Raw genomic sequence first — 21,743 nt, 5'->3', positions numbered from 1 at the left:
GTAGTAATTTTTTGACCAATATAATTCCCAAGAAATTTTCAGTCTCGCTTTTGGCCAAAAAAAAATGTTAAAAATTGATGCTTTTCAGAAAAATGGCTACGAATTGACATTTTTTTTTGCAATCCAAGTCAGTCAATCCATCTTTTTTCTCAAAATTGTTCAGAATTTTGTTTTTTTGACCATTTTTTCAATAATTGCCATTGAAATTGTCAGCTTTGTTTTTTCTCAAAAATTGACAAAAACTCTCACTTTCTGGCGGAGTGTTTACAAAATGTCACTTATTTTTATAAATTTCATAAACTTTCTCTTTTTTCAATAAATTAATCAAAAGGTTAGCTCTTCTGCATAAAATTACGGAAAAAGCCTTTCCTTTTGCTAAAATTGTCAAAATGTTGCTTTTTATCAAAAATTCTCGCTTTTTCAAATCTGAAACAAGCGAGGTCCGCGAGACCTGGCAAGAGGGTTCCCCAGATTTGGATAAAAAAATCCAGTGATTATTTTTTTCAGATTAAAATTCTGTTTCACCCTACAAAGGAATAAAATACAAATCCAAAATCGTTAATAAGAGTTTTTCAATAATTCGAAAATTTGAAAAATTAATATTCAATTCAGACATCTAGTTTTTTGGTTTTCTTTTCTTCAACATCATGCAAAAGAAAAGGAAAGAAGTCATTTGTTATCGTGAATATATGAATTTGTTTTTCAAATTTTTAGTGTCCACAATTTGACAGCTTTTTCATAAAAAAATGTTTATTGACGAAACAAAATACTCGCAAATCGCAGTAGGTTTTCAAATTATTTGACTTCAAACAAACGTTCAAAACAATAATAAAAAATACTCGTTTTCTTCGATCTTGATTGGGGGGGGGGGGACCCTAGAAATTGTTAGCTGATAAAACCTAAGTTGAAAATGCTTAGCGAATGTAGCTTTGTTGAAGAAACTGCAAGTGACTTGGAAAGTACAAAGGTGCCTTATGTGTAACGTAATACGAAACACTTGAGACACCTTTCTAAATACATGTAACGTGACGTGTCAAAGAATTCTTCATAGCGATTTCAATAGGGTTTCCCTTGGTGGGGGAACCCTAAAAAATGGCTGCTTTTCAACAAAATGACAAAAAATGGTCGTCTTTTTGCAGGAAATTTCAAAAAGTGATGAAAAAACTCGTTTTTGGCAGGAACTTGCGACACTAAGTATTTTTTTACCCCTAATTAGGTACCCAAGCAGAAGTTCTGCTTTTTGCTAAAATTGTCAAAGTCTTGCTTTTTGCACAAAAATCGACCAAATTCCCGTTTTCAAAAATTTACAAAAAATTTCGTTTTGTAGAAAAATGAATAATGATTGTTGCTTTTCGCAGAAAACTCTTAAATATCTCACTTTTTATCCAAATTGTCCGTAATTTGTTCTTTATTTTGACCAAAATTGCAAAAAAGTATCTTTTTTGTCGATAATTGCCACAAAGTCATCTTATATTGAATTTTCTCAAAAATTGATAAAAACTCTCGCTTTCAGGTAAAGTTGCTGGAAAATTTCACGTTTCTCTAAAAATTCTTTTGCTTCAGAAAAAAGTAGTAAAATTCAACTTTTTTCTCCAAAAAATTTCCATTTGCTAAAATTGTCAGTCTGACAATTTGTAAAAACTCTTGCCTCTAAAATTCAACTTTTTTCTCGAAAATTTCCATTTGCTAAAATTGTCAAAGCCTTACATTTTGTAAAAACTTTAGCTTTTTCCAAAATAACGAAATTATTTGCATTCAAACAAAATGGAGAAATATATGTCTCCTTTCTCGAGAAAATTCCAGAAAAGTTTGACTCGTTTTTCAAAAATTGTTCAAAATTTTCGTTTTTGGCAAAAACTGCGACAATATATTATTTTTTGGCCCCTAATTACATTAAGCCAAAGTTCTGTTTTTAGCAAAAATTGTCAAAATTTTGCATTTGGCCAAAAATTTACAAATAGGTACAAAAATATACGCTTTCTAGAAAAATTGCTAGTGATTGTCACTTTTTGCAGAAAATTCCTCAATATCCATCTTTTTGTTCAAAATTGTCCAAAATTGCCCAAAATTCTCACTTTTTCATGAAAAAATGCAAAAAAGTACCATTCATGTCAATAGTTGCCATACTTGAGTCTTGATTTTTGAAAAAATTGTCAACTCAAGCAAAATTGCCAAAAAATTTTACTTTTTCCCAAAACTTGTTTCTGAAAAAAATTATCCAAAAGTCAAACTTTTTTGCCGAAAATTGCCAAAAAGTCTTTCCTTTCGCTGAAAGAGTCAAAATCTTACTTTTTGCTGATAATTATCAAAAATTTTCGCTACTTCAAGAACGACAAAATGTTGGAGAAGAAATTTCAAAAAGTCTCACATTTTTCCAAAAATTGTTCAACTCCTGCCTTTTTTGACAGAAATTTCGGAAAAATAGGTGTAATTTTTTGGCCCCTGATTACCATAGATTTGCACTTTGGCTCAAGCTTTTTTTTTAGAAAATGGTATCATATGGACACACGGCGAAAAAAATAATAGCAGAAGGGAAATTCCATCTTTGCAAAATAAAGTATAGCAACACACTAGGATGATCTCGTTGCCCTTTAGTCAATCAATTATCAAGAGAAGATCTGTAGGAATTTAGTCCAAGATGTATTAGTAAGTACCTACATCTACCTAGAACCCATAACCTATACCCATTTCCAGTTACCAAATTACCTACACCTGTATCACGCATTCGATATCGTGATCATAGCGGTACTATGCTGCTACGCTATGAACTCAAATACCTACAGTATACAATTAAATACAATATGAATGCTGCTATGTTCATTCATTCATCCATTCATTCGCCACGCCGCCTCGGTTCATTATAAAGGCAAAAAAATGGGCGTTTTTCAAAAACTAAAAACTACGACGACGAGTTTGCGGTCGCGGCAGCGGTCGTCGTCTTCGTCATATCCTACCTCATCGCTTCGAGATCGGCGGCGCGGAGTTATGGTAACGATTTTCACGCTAGTAACGCACCCGATACCCGCTTAGCCGAGCGAGGAGCGACACCGAATACTCTGAGAACCCACTGTACCCACTGAACCCAGTTACCCACCGGAGTACGAGTCGATAGTCGAAAAAACTCATCGCCAGTTCAATGTCAGCTCACTGACAATGAGGTAGTGCAAAGTTCGTTCGTTATAAGGACGTACAGATTTTCGTGTATAGATAATATTATCGTGTTGTGTATTTCGAATGATGCGAATCACCCGGTGTTTGATTCTTTAATATTTTTCTCGTAATCGAAATATCGCTCAAATCTGCTCCTGTGGCCATGTCTGTCCCAAACAGACGCTAGTGCCAAGTTCCAAGTTTTTGCTCCTCTGCTAGTTTACGTTCTTTTTACTTCATCTGTCTCGGATACTATCGTCTAGTCGGCAACAATGTCGGAAGATGCGGAAGAAAATGAGAAAATTCGTATGACTCAAGTTAAAGACGCCAAGCAACAACAGCCAACATCTGGTGGCCAGGTTTGATATGATATTTTTTCTATTCGCACTTCTCCATCTTCGATCCACAAAAGCTTTTAGCAACATAACAGTATCTCATCAATTTCAGAATAGCAATTTTCTGAACTTGCAAAAGCGTTCGATTTGAATGAAACCAAGCTAGATCGAAATAGCATGTTCTAAAACCACCAAACACCAAAATTAATGAGGTTGTTGACGAATTTTTGAAAATTTGAAAAAATCAAAGAAAATGTTTCAAAGGTTATCATTAAATTTTTTCATGGAACGTACATTTTTCTGAACAAAGAAGGCTAATGGTTATTTCAGAGCTTCCAGCGATTTTTCATCTTTCTCAAGAAATTTAAAATCGCTTTGGAAGAGTCAAAAATTAACATTAAAACCTGTAACATGGGCAATTGGGCACCCTCTCGATCGTTTTAGGTGTGTCAGTTCAAATTCCAGTTGAAGTGGGAATTTTTTTTCTCAAAAATACAATCACTGGAAAAACTTTGATTTTTGGACCATAATCAGCACAATGTATTTCAGAAACCTGGTACCAGAATTGATCAAAAGAGTCAGAAAGACGGTAAATCCCATCTTGACACTCATTCCCTACACTTTTCCAAGCAATGGAGAATCTAAAAATCAGTTGGAGGCTCCAGAACAACTTAAAAGTATCACCATCTTAGTTGGAAGGTCCAAAGTAGGGTACAAACCAAATTCAATCCACTATTTAATCGTTTGTAGAATTTTTCATTTTTTTCTCTCAAAAATTATTATTGCTGGAGAAAATGTTGGCTTTAAATCAGAGCAAACTGATTTTGAGAATTCCTGCCAAAATTGAATCGAAAGGGTCACGAAAGACAGTAAATCCAGGTTTATACCCACAGAATTTCATTTTGGCCAAACTTATGGAGTTTTTTCGAAACCTGGAGAATCTGAAAATCTACTGGAAGCCCTAAAACGGCTCGAAACCATCACCAGTCAACCCGGAAGGTCGAAAATAGGATGTAAACCAAATTTCAGCATTTCACGCTAATTTGACGAATTTTTGATTGCTTCCTTGGGTCATTCCACGTCAATTCGACCAAAAAGTGGTAAGGGGGGGGGGGGAGGTCGGCGATTTTTTTGAAATTTATTCTGTGGAAAGGTCTTCAGAAGGGATGACCAATGTTGTCCTTTTTTAAAGGCTGCTAGGGGGTGTCAAAGTTTTCAGTGAACTTGAAATATCATCCATTTCAGCAGTGGATTACTCGAAAACCGCGATACCTACCAGAATGAATTTTTTTTCCAATAGGTAGGGGTTTCGAAAAGCTATTTGGTGATATCATAAAAATCAGTGTTGTCACTTTTTTTCGTACTAAAAATTAGCTTGAAAATTTTAAAAACGTAGTTTTCATATCGTTTCGACTCTCAACAAAAATTCTAAAAAAAAATATTATGGACAACTTTTCATGCTGAACAACATAATTATTAAAAAATTGGGATGACATTATATCGTAAAGTCGATTTTAAAAAAATTGAAAGTTTGCGAAAAAAATGCGATTTTTTGATTTAAAACATGGAAAAACGTTTTGAGCGGTGAAACTGACCCATATGACCCCTATTTTAACGTATCTGTTGAAAGAACCCTTTCACTCGATGAAATGAACTCGTCACAAAAAAATCAAAATTCGAAAAAATTCAACAAATGAACGAATTCTCATTTTTTTACTATGAGTGTGATTTTTATCAAGTTTTTCATGAAATATGTCAGAAAGAGGTCAAAATAAGACAACAGAATGAATTAAAATTTTTTTTGAAGTTTGGAATAGAAAAATGGAATTTTTTCGAATTTTGATGTTTTTTTTGATGAGTTTATTTCATCGAGTGAAAGGGGTTTTTCAACTTTTCCAAACGATACGTAAAAAAGGGGTCAAAGGGGGCAACTTCACCACTCAAAACGTTTTTTCATGTTTTAAATAGAAAAATCGCATTTTTTCGCAAACTTTCAATTTTTATAAATCGACTTTACGACCTAATGCCATCACAATTTTATAATAATTACGTTGTTCAGCATAAAAACTTGTCCATAACATATTTTTTTCAAAATTTTTAAGAGTCGGAACGATATGAAAACTACATTTTGAAACTTTTCGAGCTAATTTTTCGTACGAAAAAAAGTGGTAACACTGATTTTTATGATATCACCAAAAAGCCTTTCGAAACCCCTACCTATTGGAAAAAAAATCATTTTGGTAGGTATCGCGGTTATCGAGTAATCCACTGCTGAAATGGATGTTATTTGAAGTTCACTGAAAACTTTGACACCCCCTAGCAACCTTTAAAAAAGGACTAGAGGTCTGGGATTTGCGCGATTGGTCGTCCCTTTCGAAGGTCCTTCAACAGGAAACATTTCAAAAAAATCGCCAACCCCCTTACCACTTCTTGGTCGGATTGATGTGGAATGACCCCCTTCAAAAACAAATAACTAATGAGATTTTAAAATTCCCCAAAAATCTATTTTTTTGCAATTGTGCACGCAATTACATCAGCTTTGTTGATTCCAGTACAAAAATATGAATGAAAGGAACCCATGACCCCCCTCTCATGGGTCTCACGTAGTCGAAATCATCCTTCCAGGTTCGTTTTTCATTCGTGGGATCTAAAATGTGATGACAAAACGTACAAAAATTATGAAAATACTCATTTTTGAAATTTTGGGGCATTCGAGCCCCCTCCTCCTCTCCCTTCCAAGGCTACCTCAGGTTTTTCGTATCCCAAAATACAACCCAAGTACATATTATTTGCTTCAATTTTTCAGTCAAAAAAGTAGTCGAATTTTGTCAATTTTCATTAAAAAAATTGGGACACATGAACTCTCCCCCTCCCCCCTCTAAATGGGTCTCATAAGGTCAAAATTATTCTGCGATGTTCACCCCAAATGGACATTCCAGTTTCATGATCAAAAAAGTCGACGACATCAAAATGCATTCCTAATTGAATGTTTTCCTTTTTTGGCCTTAATTGAAGGGGGGTTCCATCACCCCCAAATAACTCTTCCGGATACAAAAAACATAATGAAACATGCACACAAATATTTTGGGATTTTAAAGAAAAAACGTTTTTTTTTCGGATTATCATGCTGAAAATAGGCGAGTGTCTGTGTGTGTTTGAAATGGAAAGCGTAAACATAAGAGCCAATGCCTCCGACTTATTGCGTAATACGAGTAAATACTACCACACCTTTACCATCTCGCATCTTAATACCGAGAGGGCAAAACTACAGGGTAGTTATAAGCTGAACGCGATGCGCGTAAATCCACCAACGCATATTGTCGCTCTTTTCCTCGTAGGATATTGTGAGTAGAAAAAACTTTTGCAGGCTTCCAATGTCGACTGTCTACCAATCAATACATAGAGAACGGCGAAGGGCAAAGGCGAATACACAGAACGTGCACGCCAGTTGTGAATTATGACGAAAATGATTTCAATTTTTCATCACCCACACTCCTCACACGTTACAATGTCTAGGGAATTTTTTCCCCTTCGCTTTCGAATAAATAGCTTTGGAATTTGAATACGCAATATAGCTCAACTTTTACGATAAGGAAGAATTTAACATCGATTTCTTCGCATTCAAAGATGGTTCTTTTTTCCTTACTTCTTTTTCATGTTACGAGTAGAGGACCTAAAATTATTAGGGTGGATTGAAAAAAAAAAAAAAAAAAAACGATATCCTGGGTATTGATAAAAATTGGAGAGGAAGTTTACTTCGAGTGGGAAACTATCTAGAAAAATTTTGAGCCCCCCAATTGTTCAGGAGGCTGAGCCAGAAGTCCTCAAGGTTGGGTCAGTTTCGAAAAAAAAACATATTCTTAGTCGCTTTTGGGTGGTATAACTTGCGCAATCACTCGATCATCCCCCCTCCCCCATCCACCATGAAAAACTCCTTTCATAAAAAAAACAGCGCTAAATTTGCGTGGAACTAGTCAAAATAGCCCAATTACTACACTTTTCACAATCATTTTGATCAAACTGTCCAAATTCACTTTTCTTGCATGAATTTTTTTAATCACATCCTCTTGATTAAAAGTTCGCGAAAAGTGAGGTATTTTGACCAGCTGAACACGAATTCAGCATTGGTTTTCAATTTCAAAAATTTAATGGTGGAAAAGTGCTGAAAAAATGATGGAAAATTATAATTTTCGCGAACCGTCGATATTCGAGAACTTGGTAGAGAGCTAAAAATAGTATTGAATTTTGAATTCAATGAGACAGGGAGTTTCAGAAACTCAAATCACAACTTTTGAAAGAGATGATCGAGTAATTACAAAAGTTATATACTACCCAAAAATGGCAAAAAAAAACAACACGATTTCTTCGAAAATGACCCTACTTTGGAAACCCTTGGCTCAGCTCCCCCAACACTTAGAGGGCTCTAAATTTTCCTAGTAGTATCCCCCACTCAAAGTGAACTTCCCCACCAATTTTTGTCAAAATCCAGCATTTATGTTTTTTTCTGTCCACCCTAATGAATAATTATAACGATTAAGCCTGGCCATACTTGGCATTCGATAAGGAAGAAGATCGATATTAAATTTTCAAGAGAAAAAAACATCTTCATTGTTTTCGTCCCCATCCTTCTAGCGACGCTTCGTTCATTTTGAAAGGGTACCTATTTAGGCATAACTACCTACTCGTATCAAGTATTCATACGAATTTTCCCCTCATATTTTGTAGGCTATTATTACGTACCTACTTATATCTAACAGATACTTTGTGGTCGGAAAGCCTACAGCCGGAAATGAAACACATTAACACATAAGCGCCGTGATACCGGCCGAAATATCAGTTCGAGTCTGCGTATAGTTTTTCTCAAGTCGATTGAGAAATTTGTATACGAGTTGAGAAAATGCGCAGCTTTAATAATTCAAGGAAAATTAATGAAAAGTCACCTTAAGCTACGCCGCGCCGCGTGCTAAACTGCTGAGATGCGAAATCCATGTAACAAAGTATAAAAATTCTGTTCACGAATTAAACAGACGATATTTATAAACACTCTTATTAGGCACTAGGTCTGGTATACTCTAACTTTATTCGATAAATTGGCCATAAATTATTTTTAAATTGAATTTCCCGCCGCAAAATTAGACATTCAGTAGTGGTTTCTCGTTTCTCCTTCTCGTATAATTTGTGGCGAGAATTAAGCGAGTATTTTCGGCGGAAAAACCTCGCATTATCGATAAACGGATGACCAAATGATAGGATATCTAAAAAAACAGTTGACATAGATAGGTAGGTCTTCTTATAGCTTATCATGACTTATCTATAAAAAATTTTCGTGCTCCCGGTTCAATTTTTAAAAACCTCAAATACTATGGAATTATTTATTTAAAAAAAAAATTATTTTGAGCAAGAGATACAAATTATTGCCAGAGCATGGCAAAGTCAAAAACTTTCACAAATTCGTATTTTGATGGGTAATCTTGGAATTTCAATGACGATTTTCTTTACAAATTTCAAGTATGAAAAAAAAAAAAAAAAACAGACTCGAACGAACTAAGGGCCAAAGCCTAAGGAAATTCATATTTTGATAGGTTAAAGAGCTTCGCTTTACTTATGCGAGGAGTTTGATTTTTTTGGTTTCAAAATTTGAGAATTTGAATGATGGTAGATATTTTTAAATAAAAATTCAAACCTCTAAACAGAAAAGCAAACCAGCCCGAACAAAGTGAGGGCAAAACAAGCTTTCAAAAATTAGAGTTCTGAGAAGCAAAAAAAAAAAAACGTTCATTTTTTGATTTAAACATTTTTTTGATGTGAATCAAGAAGTAAAACAAAAAGCCGCGCAATTTCTTCACATTTGCTATTTTTGAAATTCAGAAACAGAAAAACTACATGCACAACAGCTTCTTCATCAAGTCTAAAATTTTTTAAAATCTGCCAACGTTGTGGAAATTTGTTCAAGGAAGGTGGGGGTGGGGGGCGATCGACGTCTCCCTTTGGTTTCGTCCCTGCCAATGATACCCTCACTCATAAAACGTGCTGTATACGTTACGTGCGGTACAGTACCTATAGTACTTCTGATTGAATGTAATTCGTTTCGATTGTAATACGCTCAATTGAAAATACGTGGTGAAAAATTATGCGCTATAATGCCGAGTTAACTTGTTTTGATTTGAGTGCCCGCCGTGTCGTCTATTTTTATTTTCAAAATGCTATTCAAAGCAAACAACATGAAGCTTGTAAATTGTTTGTTGGTTGAAAAATACTTTCGAGAGGGTCAGAGAGAAGTGAACAAGCGCTTACTTACTTATTAGGTACAGGGTAGCTATTCCCGAAATTTCGGTATGCGTGATAAGCGAGTTATAAGAGTTTCAAAACGGTTAACAAACGCAGTTACCACAATTACGGATCGGTAACATGTCGGTTAACTTACTTACGTTAACTCCAAAGTTAAGCTAAAAAACAGACAAAAAACTAATGGTTGCAGTCTTGGAGATGTAGGTAAATGAAGTTTCTTTATTGCTTCATTTTGTTTTAATTGCGAGTTTTCAACTATTTTGATTAAAATGTAATTTTGCTATGGCACCTAAAGTATTAGCAAATGATGAAAATACAAAATACGGATTAAAAATGTTAGTTCAATTTAAAAATATGAAAATAGTTTATGACGGTGCGAGTAGTGTCCATTCCATTATTCCGAAAACTTGTGGCTACTCATCAGTTAATGTCCAACGTTACGCGTGATAGTACGGTGATAGTAAAAAAAAATGGGTAGCTATTCCTCAAATTTCGGTAAGCGTGATAAGCCAGTTATGATGGTTAAGTTCCGCAAATAACGTGCGGTATTTTTTTTTACTATCACCGTACAATCACGCGTAACGTTGGACATTAACTGATGAGTAGCCACAAGTTTTCGGAATAATGGAATGGGCACTACTCGCACAGTCATAAACTATTTTCATATTTTTAAATTGAACTAACATTTTTAATCCGTATTTTGTATTTTCATCATTTGCTAATACTTTAGGTGCCATAGCAAAATTACATTTTAATCAAAATAGTTGAAAACTCGCAATTAAAACAAAATGAAGCAATAAAGAAACTTCATTTACCTACATCTCCAAGACTGCAACCATTAGTTTTTTGTCTGTTTTTTAGCTTAACTTTGGAGTTAACGTAAGTAAGTTACCGACATGTTACCGATCCGTAACTGTGGTTAACTGCGTTTGTTAACCGTTTTGAAACTCTTATAACTCGCTTATCACGCATACCGAAATTTCAGGAATAGCTACCCAGGCTTAGAGAAATAATATTTTCAGCGAAATACAGGGGTCGGCGTAAGTTAGTATTCCGATTTTCACAAACAAAAATTTTTTAAAACAAAAAGTAATTTTTTTCTGTAGTGACATAGTGGGGAACGAAACTATTACTACCAAGGTGTTGGTGGGACTTCTACGAACACAACGCACTACTTACATGACCCTCTATCTACTAAATGAGCGTACACACGATCCAATATATTTGACAAACCAGGTTTGTCAAATTGACATCGTTCTGGGTAGCTATTCCTCAAATTTCGGTATGCGTGATAAGCCAGTTATGATGGTTAAGTTCCGCAAATAACGTGCGGTATTTTTTTTTACTATCACCGTACTATCACGCGTAACGTTGGACATGAACTGATGAGTAGCCACAAGTTTTCGGAATAATGGAATGGGCACTACTCGCACCGTCATAAACTATTTTCATATTTTTAAATTGAACTAACATTTTTAATCCGTATTTTGTATTTTCATCATTTGCTAATACTTTAGGTGCCATAGCAAAATTACATTTTAATCAAAATAGTTGAAAAATCGCAATTAAAACAAAATGAAGCAATAAAGAAACTTCATTTACCTACATCTCCAAGACTGCAACCATTAGTTTTTTAGCCTTTTTTTAGCTTAACTTTGGAGTTAACGTAAGTAAGTTACCGACATGTTACCGATCCGTAACATGTGGTAACTGCGTTAGTTAACGGTTTTGAAACTCTCATAACTCGCTTATCACGCATACCGAAATTTCAGGAATAGCTACCCTGATCGTTGATAAAATTTATCAACATAAATAATCAACATATATTTGGTTGCATGGAAAGTCAAATATATTAGATCATGTAAACGCTCTGATAATCTAAGTTTTTTTTTCCAAATTTTCAACGTTTTGTTGATCGATGACACCAATTCTGAAAATAGAAATTATTTATATTTTCAGAATTATTTTCAGAGTTGTGTGTATGGTGTCTCCGATCAACAAAACGTTAAAAATTTGAGAAAGACATCATCAGAGCGTCCACACAACCGAATATGTTTGATTAAATTCAATTTGATTTGACAAATCGAGTTTGTCAAATATATTGGATCATGTGTACGCTCCTTAATAACACACAACAGGGTGTTAAAGAAAACTCATCAGTTTTCGAATGCGAATACTAACTTACGCCGACCCCTGTATTTGTAGTTGGATTCGTATGAATAAAAAAAATGGATTAGTAGTTACATAGGTACAATGGTACATACATACACAATAGGTAGGTAGAGGTACATAAGTTTTTAGGATGAAAATTGTACACATACATATGTATTTATGGTCCTATGCACTGCTACATTAGATTTTACTTCGAAGAAATATTTGTACATTGCTTGATTTTTTTTTATGTTTCAGAATCTCACCGGTAATCTTCTCTTTGCTACATTTGCGGCAGCTGTCGGCTCTGCTTTTCAACATGGATACAATACAGGCGTTGTGAATGCACCTCAAAAAGTGAGTACCTATCGATACATAACATACCATTTACAAAGAGTAGGGATGAACACCTTTACACGTCAAAAATATGCAAGGACTCGATAAAAATTACCAACAACCGGAATAAATCCGTCAAAATTTGGTAAAATGTAGCAGAAATTGCATAAGCATAAAACAACGTCAAAAAACCTATTAAAATACTTGATTTAAATCACCGTCCAATCAACAAAAAAAAAAAAAAAAAAAAAAACAGAACAAAACAAAAACGATTACTTTTCTGCATAATTTGACAAAATTTAAATTTGCATACAACATTTTTGAACCTTGTTCAAGAATACAGGTGAAAGTACAGACAACAGCATGCAGTTGCTTCTCTGAGGTCAATTATTACTGGATTTTAAAGGGCCTCTTCCAATAGCTCGGGGTGACTATCATTGGATTTTAGTAGTGATGGACCATTTTTGAAAACCAAGCTATACCCAGTTCGAAATGCAACTGCTGAGAGTACGAATCATTCGTTGTGTGACCATGTTTATTGATGAAATTGGTCCAATTAGTGCTAGGAATATTATCTGACAATGGGCAACAATTTTCATCCCATTTGTGGCAAAGAACGTTGGAAAACTTGAAATCAGATCCACAAGAACATTGGAAATTTTGAAATTAGATCCAAAAGCTATTACACACTACAATCAAATCCTGTGGGACGTGTTATGGGTACCATAGACTAAGTGTATTTCGAGTAAAATATGCAGAAAATCATTGAATGTAAAATATTTATGTAAGTATGTTACATAGATTCAATATTTGCCAGATATTCAACATAAATTCAACTCAATCAAGTCATGCATGTCAGACTTAGTACCTTATGAAAATGCAATGGGAAAAGCTACTGATCAACTAATCTAACAAGCCATTAGCTATTCGCTGATTGCAAGATAGTTTTTGAATTTGCCTTCATCATACTTACTATAGTTGATGGTTGCGTTGGTTGCTACGTTCACTTTTAAATATCAACTTGAAGCTGATTTCTCATTTCTTGATCTTTTTCATAATTTATACAGCAAGAATGTACCTATTCTTTTAATTAAAAGGAAGTCACAACTTCTGATGGAATAATCAACGTAATCTCACCTTAGACATGTAGCATCAATTTTTTGTTTGATTCCAATTTTTCAGTTCCACTTCTTATTGATCGAAAGATGTCTGATTTATTCAGAAAATAATTTATGTGCCATTTAAAAATAGATGGTTCTAGGTTCCCATGTTGAGGAAACAAATTGCTTTAACGGGTTTAATAGGGTACCTTGCCCAATTCACCAAATCACAAAAAAGTTGAGCTTTCGAAGAAAAATCATGTTGGGAAATAAAAGCTTTAAAAATGCTCAAATCCTTCATTTCCAACAAAACAAATGAATATAAATTGGAAATTTTTTTCGAAAATAACTCAACAAACATGAACCAAAAGCACTTTTTGAAAATATTTTTGAACAATTGATAATAAAAAAAATCGTAGAGCCCTGATAACGATAGTAAAAAAAATCGTCTGGCAGTTCACAAATTGAGGTAAAATCTTGTTGGAAATCGGGCCGAAACATGACAAAAATTTGACAAAATACCGAGGTTCGTCGTGGAAGTAACAAAATAATAAAAACGTTTTTGCTTTGAAACACGAGATGTTGCATTGAATTTTCTTTCATTTTGGAAAAAAATGAATATTTTACCACTTAATCAGATGTTTGAATATGAAGATGAAACATGGAGAGCAACAGTGAAAAAACACAAATCCATAGCGTAAACGAAATGACAGACTAAGTATAAACTCGCAGATGAATTTTGTACTCTTGTTTACTTTTTTCGCTATTTCTCTTCATGTTCATCTTCGTTTTCCAACATCTGATTAAGTGATAAAATAATTATTTTTTCCAAAATGAAAGCATTTCTATGCTGCATCTCGTGCTTCAAAGAAAAAATATTTTGATTACTAATTACCCCCCTCCCCCAGACAAAGCTCGCAATTTAGCCAAATTATGTGTCATATTTCGGTCCGATTTCCGACAAAATTCTATGACTTGATGAAAACTCCTCTCTTAGCGGCATAGATTTTGGACAAAGATATTTCATTTACCAAGTTTTTATCATTGCTCAACTTGTAAACTGCCAGACCACTTTTTTTACAATCGTTATTACGATTTTTTTCCTTATCAATTCTTCAAAATGATTTCCAAAAAGTGCTTTTGGCTTATGTTTTTTTCACTCATGTTGTTGAATAATTTTTTTAAAAAATTTCTAATTTGATGTGTTGAAAATGAAAAATTTGAGCCTTTTCAAAACATTCACTTCTCAACATGATTTTTCTTCGAAGGCTCAACTTTTTTGTGATTTGGTCAACATTAAAGCAATTTTGTTTCCCGTACATGGGAACCTAGGAAACCTCCAAAGGCTTAAAACGCTCTCCTGTAAAATTAAAAAAAAAAAAAAACTGATTACGCCATTCTTTCCACGTACTATTCAATGACAAAAAATTTCGTTTCAAATGTTGAAATTATTGTCCGTCATACGAGTGATAATTCCGTCTTGAATGATGACAAATTTTTTCTCAAAGTTGAAAACTTCGTTTTTATGATAAAAAATTTCGTATTAAATGTTGAACAATTTTTTCATTGCAACTCATACCCGATAATTACGTTTTAATGAAAAGCACAATCTTCAAATTAATCGTGAAAATGATCCTCGATTGAAATATGTATATTGATTCGGGAAATTTTTGATGAAATTAAAATCAATAATATGCCAACAATAAGTGAACTAACAAAAATGCGTTTTATTATTCCAAGATATTGAAAAAATGATCGAGAAACTAGAAGATGAAATTTAGGTACTTTTATGATGAACCGTTCAAAAATTAAAAAATCATTCGAATTGAAAAATTCTTCAACAAAAGCACCAACACTGGCGGCAAAACCGAATGAAGATGAGCAAAAGAAAAAAAAGCTTGACAAATTATACCTCGAAGACATTTCAACGTTAGCTGAAACGCAAGAAACGACTATTATACTAATTTTCTGAATTCAACTCAAATATCGAAATTGGAAATATGCATCAGAAAGATGTGTTCTGTTCACTGTTAAACTATACCCAGATGGACTCACGTGTCATCTTTAACCCATCGCTCAAATATGTACAAGCAAATCTCCATTTTCGTCGTGTAGCCGTTGTTAAGATTATACGTAATTACCTCGGCATTATGTCGACGAGTGTCTCGAACTAAAGAAAATTAATTGGTGGAACCTGTTAAGATTGTAATGTAACTGAATAGTTTTTCGTCTTCTTCTCTTCTCAAGCAACAAACCAATACACCTGGCTTTGTATAGTTGTTTATAACCTATCACAGTCACACAGCTCGTTATAGTCGCGACTTTTTTCTTACATAGGTACCTTATACTCGAACCTCGTTGTTGTTTTTCATCCGTTGTCTGTCTTGTCTTCATTTGGGCTCGTTATTGAAACAGTTCAATGGCATTGTTTCGTACTCTCATTTGTACTTGAGCCTATCTGTTGATGCTTTGTAACCATGATGAGACGAGATGCACGAGTCAATTGTCTGTACTTACGTCCCAGTTTGATGGGTGTGCATAAGCATCAAGCAACCAAAAAGGCAGATCTTTCAGAAATCCAACTTGAAGGCTTTGTCGATATCACTCCAACATTCATTATGGAGTTATAGAGTATCAGGCATAGGCAACTGGCAATAACGTCAAAGTAGGCATTATTTATTCAACTACCAACTAAATCGAGTTAAACCTTATAGGTTTAGGTACCTATATATACGAGTATAGTTTTGCCTTTATCCACGTTGATTAATTTATCTTGTAATTTGCTTGCAGATGATCGAAGCGTGGATAGGAGACGTCATGAAGAACGCTTCGATCGCGAATGGTGGCACTGAAATTATGAACGAACATACACCGGTAGTGATTTATGCAGCCGCAGTTGCTATCTTCTGTTTTGGTGGCATGATTGGCGGTCTAATGGCAGGCTTAGTGGCCGAAACCCTCGGCAGGAAATGGGCCATCATTTTGAACAATATTCTCGTTTTCATCGCAGCACTTCTCATGGGTAAGGCATGATCAACTATACTCAGTACTTTACCTACTTAGGTGACCATGTTTGCATTAGTCTTTGAAAATTGACAATTTTTCACCAATAAAGTTTTATACATACCTATATACATGGGTACAACTAGAGAACAATCTTTTTTTCTACAGGTAAACAGCATGATGTGGCGCACTAGCACGCGGAGCACTTTTCATTTATTAGTTCCTTCTTTAGATTTTTTTTACCTTTGGCGTATCGTGCCCCCATCTTAGCATCTTGCATGTTGAAATAGCCCTACTCTGTACCTATCCAATTTACCATTGTTTTTTTTTCAAAATCAGTCTGAAAATTCATTTTGGGAAAATTCAAAAATGTGCTTCTGAAATTTATACTAAAATACAGACTATTGCTTTCATAATGAGGGAACCATTTGAAATACCCAGCTTCTGTGTTGAAAAGATCTGAATTGGGGGGGGGGGGGAAGATCAACATATCTGTGACAGGTTACCTTATCAGTTTTAAGTACTTGAGCTTGATTCGTTTTGTTTTTTTCTTTTATTTATTTTATTTTTTTGAATTCTTCTTCACCATGTAGGCTTGTCGAGAAAATTCGGGTCGTACTATATGTTGATAATTGGTCGTTTGTTCATTGGAGTAAATTCAGGACTGAATGCCGGTTTAATTCCTATGTATTTATCAGAGATCTCGCCTACCAATCTTAGAGGAATGGTAATCACAAGTTTTGCTTCCTTTTATTTTATTTATTATTGATACGTAGCGTAAGATTGACTTAGATACCTACTCGTACTTATTTGACCTATTTACATTCCTACTTTGATTTTGCTTGTGCCTTATACGAATTTCATAACCGCATACCAAATTACCTACCTAATTAATATAGTCCGAAAATGAGAGAGACTTTCCTACATGTTTTTTTTTCTATTTCCATTCTGCATAATTTCTATACGTTCATCGATGTTGGTACCATACTGTAAGTGGCAGAAAACCACAAACTTTAGGCAATTAAACATTAGTAGGTATCAAAACCAGCGGATAGGTAGGTATTGCTAGTCATTAGCGTGTTTCAAATATTACATTAAATACGTAAGCAGTAAGCACCATAGATAGACAATAAATTACTTGAAGTTTCAACGTATTGTTAGTGTTAACTCGAACTTTTTTCTCATATTTGTTTGCAGATTGGCAGCTCTTATCAGTTGGTGATCACAATCTCGATTTTGTTATCTCAAATTTTGGGTATGAAAGGTATATTGGGTTCGCCTGAAGATTGGCCGATTTTATTGTCGCTAATCGTGGTGCCGGCTGCTCTCCAAGTACTCACCATGCCATTTTGTAAAGAATCGCCGAGATATTTATCGAGTAAAAGCCAAGATCAGTCCGCCATCGAAGGTGAGATACGTCTTATAGGCAATTAAAGCTGTCAAAACTCACAATTATGTACTTTCGTAGCTAAATACCACTAAAAGGGAGGAAAGGAGGGATTCTGCAAGAATTTCTCCTTTCTCAGGAACCTTTATTTTGATTTCAAATTCGTATGGAAAAAATGTCACCTTCGAAGGGATGAATTTGCTTGCAAGATATGAGCTCTCAAGTCTAAAAAAAGATTCATTTTCAAAATGGAATCGTGTTTTCAATTTTATTCTTCGAATACGCATTTCGTACTCAATTTATTCCAAAAAAGTAGCCAAAAAGTACTCAAAAAAAAGTAACAAAACATGAAAAAAAACAACATTCTGTTGTAGAAAAAAATGACCGACAAAACAGGTTTTCAATTTCAAATAGTTGGAACAATTTTTCAACTTTTTGGCAATTTTTGGCAGCAGAGTGAGAATTTTTGCAATTTCTGGCAAAAAAAAAAAAACAAGACTTTGGATATCTTAGCAAAAAGCAGAATCTTTTAAAAATTTGATACCTTCCAGCATTTTTCAAAAAAAAAAATTAAGGGCAACAGTGCAAGACTTCGACAATTTTAGGAAAAATTTGGACTTTCTGTTAGGTGATTACAGGTCAAAAAATTACACCTATTTTTCGCCATTTCTGTCAAAAAAGCAAGACTCTAACAATTCTTGAAAAAAGTGAAACTTTCCGGAATTTCCTCCAAAAATTGGCCGATTTGCTAAAAAGTAAAACATTTTTGTCATTTCTGAAAAGCGAAAATTGTTGAGAATGTTTGGCAAAAAAGCTAGAATTTTGGAAACTTATTTAAAGAAGATAGACTTATTGAAACTTTTGGAAAAAAGGTCAAATTTTTCAATTTTAGTCAAAAAAGCAAGAATTTTGGGCAATTTTGAATAAAAAATTGGATATTTAGAACTTTTGATTTACAAAAAGCGACAATCATTAGCAAATTTTCTAAATGACCAAGCGAAAATTTTGTCCATTTTTTTGGCATAAAGCAGGACTTTGAAACATTACAAGAAGTAGGACCTCATGGCTACTATTGAATAAACATACTTTTTAGCAATATCTGTCAAAAAATCTAGAATGTTGGACATTTTTGAAAAGAAGAAGCACATTACGGAATTTTTTGCAAAAAAAGAAACGAGAATCCTTGGCCGTCAATTTTTCTAAAATATCAACAATTTTTATTAATTTTTGAGAAAGTGAGAGTTTTTGACACACCAAAAAATTCAAATACTCAACTCTAGAAAAATATTTCAAAGCAGAAAAAAACCACAAAAAAAAAAACAAAAACTTAAATTAAATTCGATATTAAAAAATTACGATACAAAACGTTCCAATTAAAATCTGATGAAATTCAGGATTCTTTGACAAATGTTAACGGTGAAGTACGAGTAATTTTTATCAACATAGTGAGTCAATTTTTCGCAATAGAATGAGATTTCTTGCAAACGTTTGGAGGAAACGTCGAACTTTTTTGAGTTTTCTTCATCAGAAAACTTATTTTTAGAAAATTTTTTAGTGAAATACGAGAGTTTCCGGAAATTGTGATCAATGGCGACACTTTTTGCAATTTTCAGCTGAACACGAGACCATAATTATAATAATTTTAGCAAAAGTAACGATTTTCAGCAATTTATGGCAAAATAAATAGCGAAACTTTCTGGGAAAAAAATAAGACATTAACAATTAATGGCAGAAAATGAAAGTTTTTCGCAATTGAACAATTTTGGCAAGAAAATTTTTTTTCAATTTTTGGGGAAAAGCTGGACTAAGCTTTTATTGGCAAAAAAAATGCTTTTACACAGTTTCCATTTTTTAAAAAAAACGAGATTATTCTTCACAACTTTTTGTGAGCAAACGAGATATTTAGGTTAGGCAGTTTTTGGCAATATAGCAAGAATTTTTTGGAATTTTTCGCCAAAAAGATGACAACATTTAGCAATTTTTGGCTAGAAACAAGATTTCTTGGCAAATTTGACGAGACTTTTTGCAAGTTTTGGCAGAAACCTCAACTTGAATAATCTTATATATGTACTTAGACTATACAGCACCATTGTGTATTTCCTGTAACGTACATTTAAAGCGTTATTTTCGTTAATTTAAACCCATTTAGCTTTGCAGTGGTTTCGAGGCACTACCGATGTCAACGCTGAATTTGAATCCATGAAATCTGAATTCAACTCGCAGAAATCCACTGGCAGCGTGAGTCTGGGACAAATGATAAGTAATCCGATGTTACGAATACCTATGGTGATCTCAATTGTAATCATGTTGGCGCAACAACTTTCAGGAATTAATGCGGTACGCAATCCAATACACATAAGTACACATAATAAACACTTCGACAGTAAACTTTATATGATTATATCCCGAACCAACAGAAATAGGCATATCACCCATGGTGATTCATCTTAATATTCAAACAGCCCACCTAGACCTACACATATCGCCAAACTCTATGGCAAAAGGGAAATTTTGTATTTCGAAAAAAAAAGTCAACGACGTACGAAGAATAATTATTTGACATTTTGCTCAGGTTATATTCTACTCGACATCAATTTTTGAGTCGGCTAAATTGAAAGATTCAGAGGCACAGATCGGCACGATTGCGATGGGAGCGATGAATGTGGCGATGACCGTCATCTCCTCGCTGCTGGTTGAAGCAGCTGGAAGAAAAACATTACTATTAATTGGATTCGGAGGCATGTTCATCGACACCGTGTTACTGTTCTTTGCCTTGGAAAATCAGGTGAGTTGCCATCTTCTCCTTTAATACTGATCACTGATCACATTTTTGTAAAAAAAAAAAAACGAAAAAAAAACAACCAAGTATTACTTACTGAATACCTTGTGTTCATTGTGTTTTACAGTTGCCCTATGTCTCAATAGTATTAGTAGTCGGATTTGTAGTAATTTTTGCCACCGGTCCGGGATCCATACCTTGGTTCTTGGTCAGCGAATTATTCATGCAAAATGCTCGGCCATTAGCTACTAGTATTGCTGTAGGAGTCAACTGGACAGCAAATTTTTTCGTTGGTCTTGGTTTTCCTATTCTACACGTAAGTATTCATCACTACACCTGCTTTTTACTTCAAATTCGGTGGGTTCTTCACAGCATTATTTTCTCCTCATCACTACGTTGAAAAGTGGCCATTCCACACAGCATATTTTACAACGAAACATTCTCGTTTGTTTATTTTGCAGAATCATTTCGGTTCCGGAGTATTTATCGTCTTTGCAGTATTACAAATCCTGTTTACTTTATTCATCTATAAGAAAGTGCCCGAAACTAAGAACAAATCGATCGAAGAAATATCAGCCGTTTTTCGCCAAATGTCGTACGAGTCGTAATTGCAAGAAACAGAGTACAAAAACCTACTACCTACCTATCTACCTACCTATTTTTTTCTTAAATGTTATCAAATATCAGTCATTGTTGTCGTAGAATTTAGCTTACAAATAAAAATTACTTTCTTAATTTTGAAATACTCGTATATTGTATGGTATGATAGGTAGGTGTACCCTACTCGTGTACTCGTGTACTGACAGACGAGTTTTGAAAGTTGTTTATTATTTTCTCTCCAAAGCAAAACAACTAATGCGTAGCTCTAGCTTTAGACCGCAGCTTTAACCACTTTTACATCGTGCATAAATGATTCAATCATACTTAGGTACAGTCCGTTTTTTTTTTTTTTGCAACAACTTCCTGCAACAAGCTGCAACATGGTGGAAGTTGCGGATGTACGGTGTTCTATGTAATTTTTTCGGCTAAACAGTTGTCACACGTTAGTGACGTCATCATTACTTTATCATCCGTTTGAAAAAAAGTACAGGACAAGTTCATTTCTGATGAATTTGAATTTTGAAATGAAATGTGCAAATAGACGTAATTTTGGATCATACTCGCATAATTATAATATGGAGTTATTTTTTCAACTCAATAAAATCATTAGTCAA

At 34.1% G+C, this 21,743-nt stretch overlaps 1 protein-coding gene across 1 annotated transcript; it reads left to right on the top strand.

The window, feature by feature from the left end:
- Positions 1 to 3,067: 3,067 nt before the first annotated feature.
- On the top strand, positions 3,068 to 21,272 carry LOC135836941 (solute carrier family 2, facilitated glucose transporter member 1-like). The gene is made up of 9 exons (XM_065352031.1): positions 3,068 to 3,509; positions 12,183 to 12,281; positions 16,151 to 16,382; positions 16,957 to 17,090; positions 17,561 to 17,771; positions 19,900 to 20,087; positions 20,323 to 20,535; positions 20,657 to 20,845; positions 20,991 to 21,272. Exons 1-9 carry the CDS (start codon positions 3,423 to 3,425, stop codon positions 21,135 to 21,137), a joined length of 1,500 nt encoding a protein of 499 aa, XP_065208103.1. The 5' UTR covers positions 3,068 to 3,422; the 3' UTR covers positions 21,138 to 21,272.
- The last annotated feature ends 471 nt before the right edge of the window (positions 21,273 to 21,743 follow it).

Source organism: Planococcus citri, chromosome 2 (assembly GCF_950023065.1).
Source record: "Planococcus citri chromosome 2, ihPlaCitr1.1, whole genome shotgun sequence".
Lineage (NCBI taxonomy): Eukaryota > Metazoa > Arthropoda > Insecta > Hemiptera > Pseudococcidae > Planococcus > Planococcus citri.
Note: the sequence above shows the minus strand (reverse complement) of the source record. Positions and strands in the feature narration are given on the sequence as shown.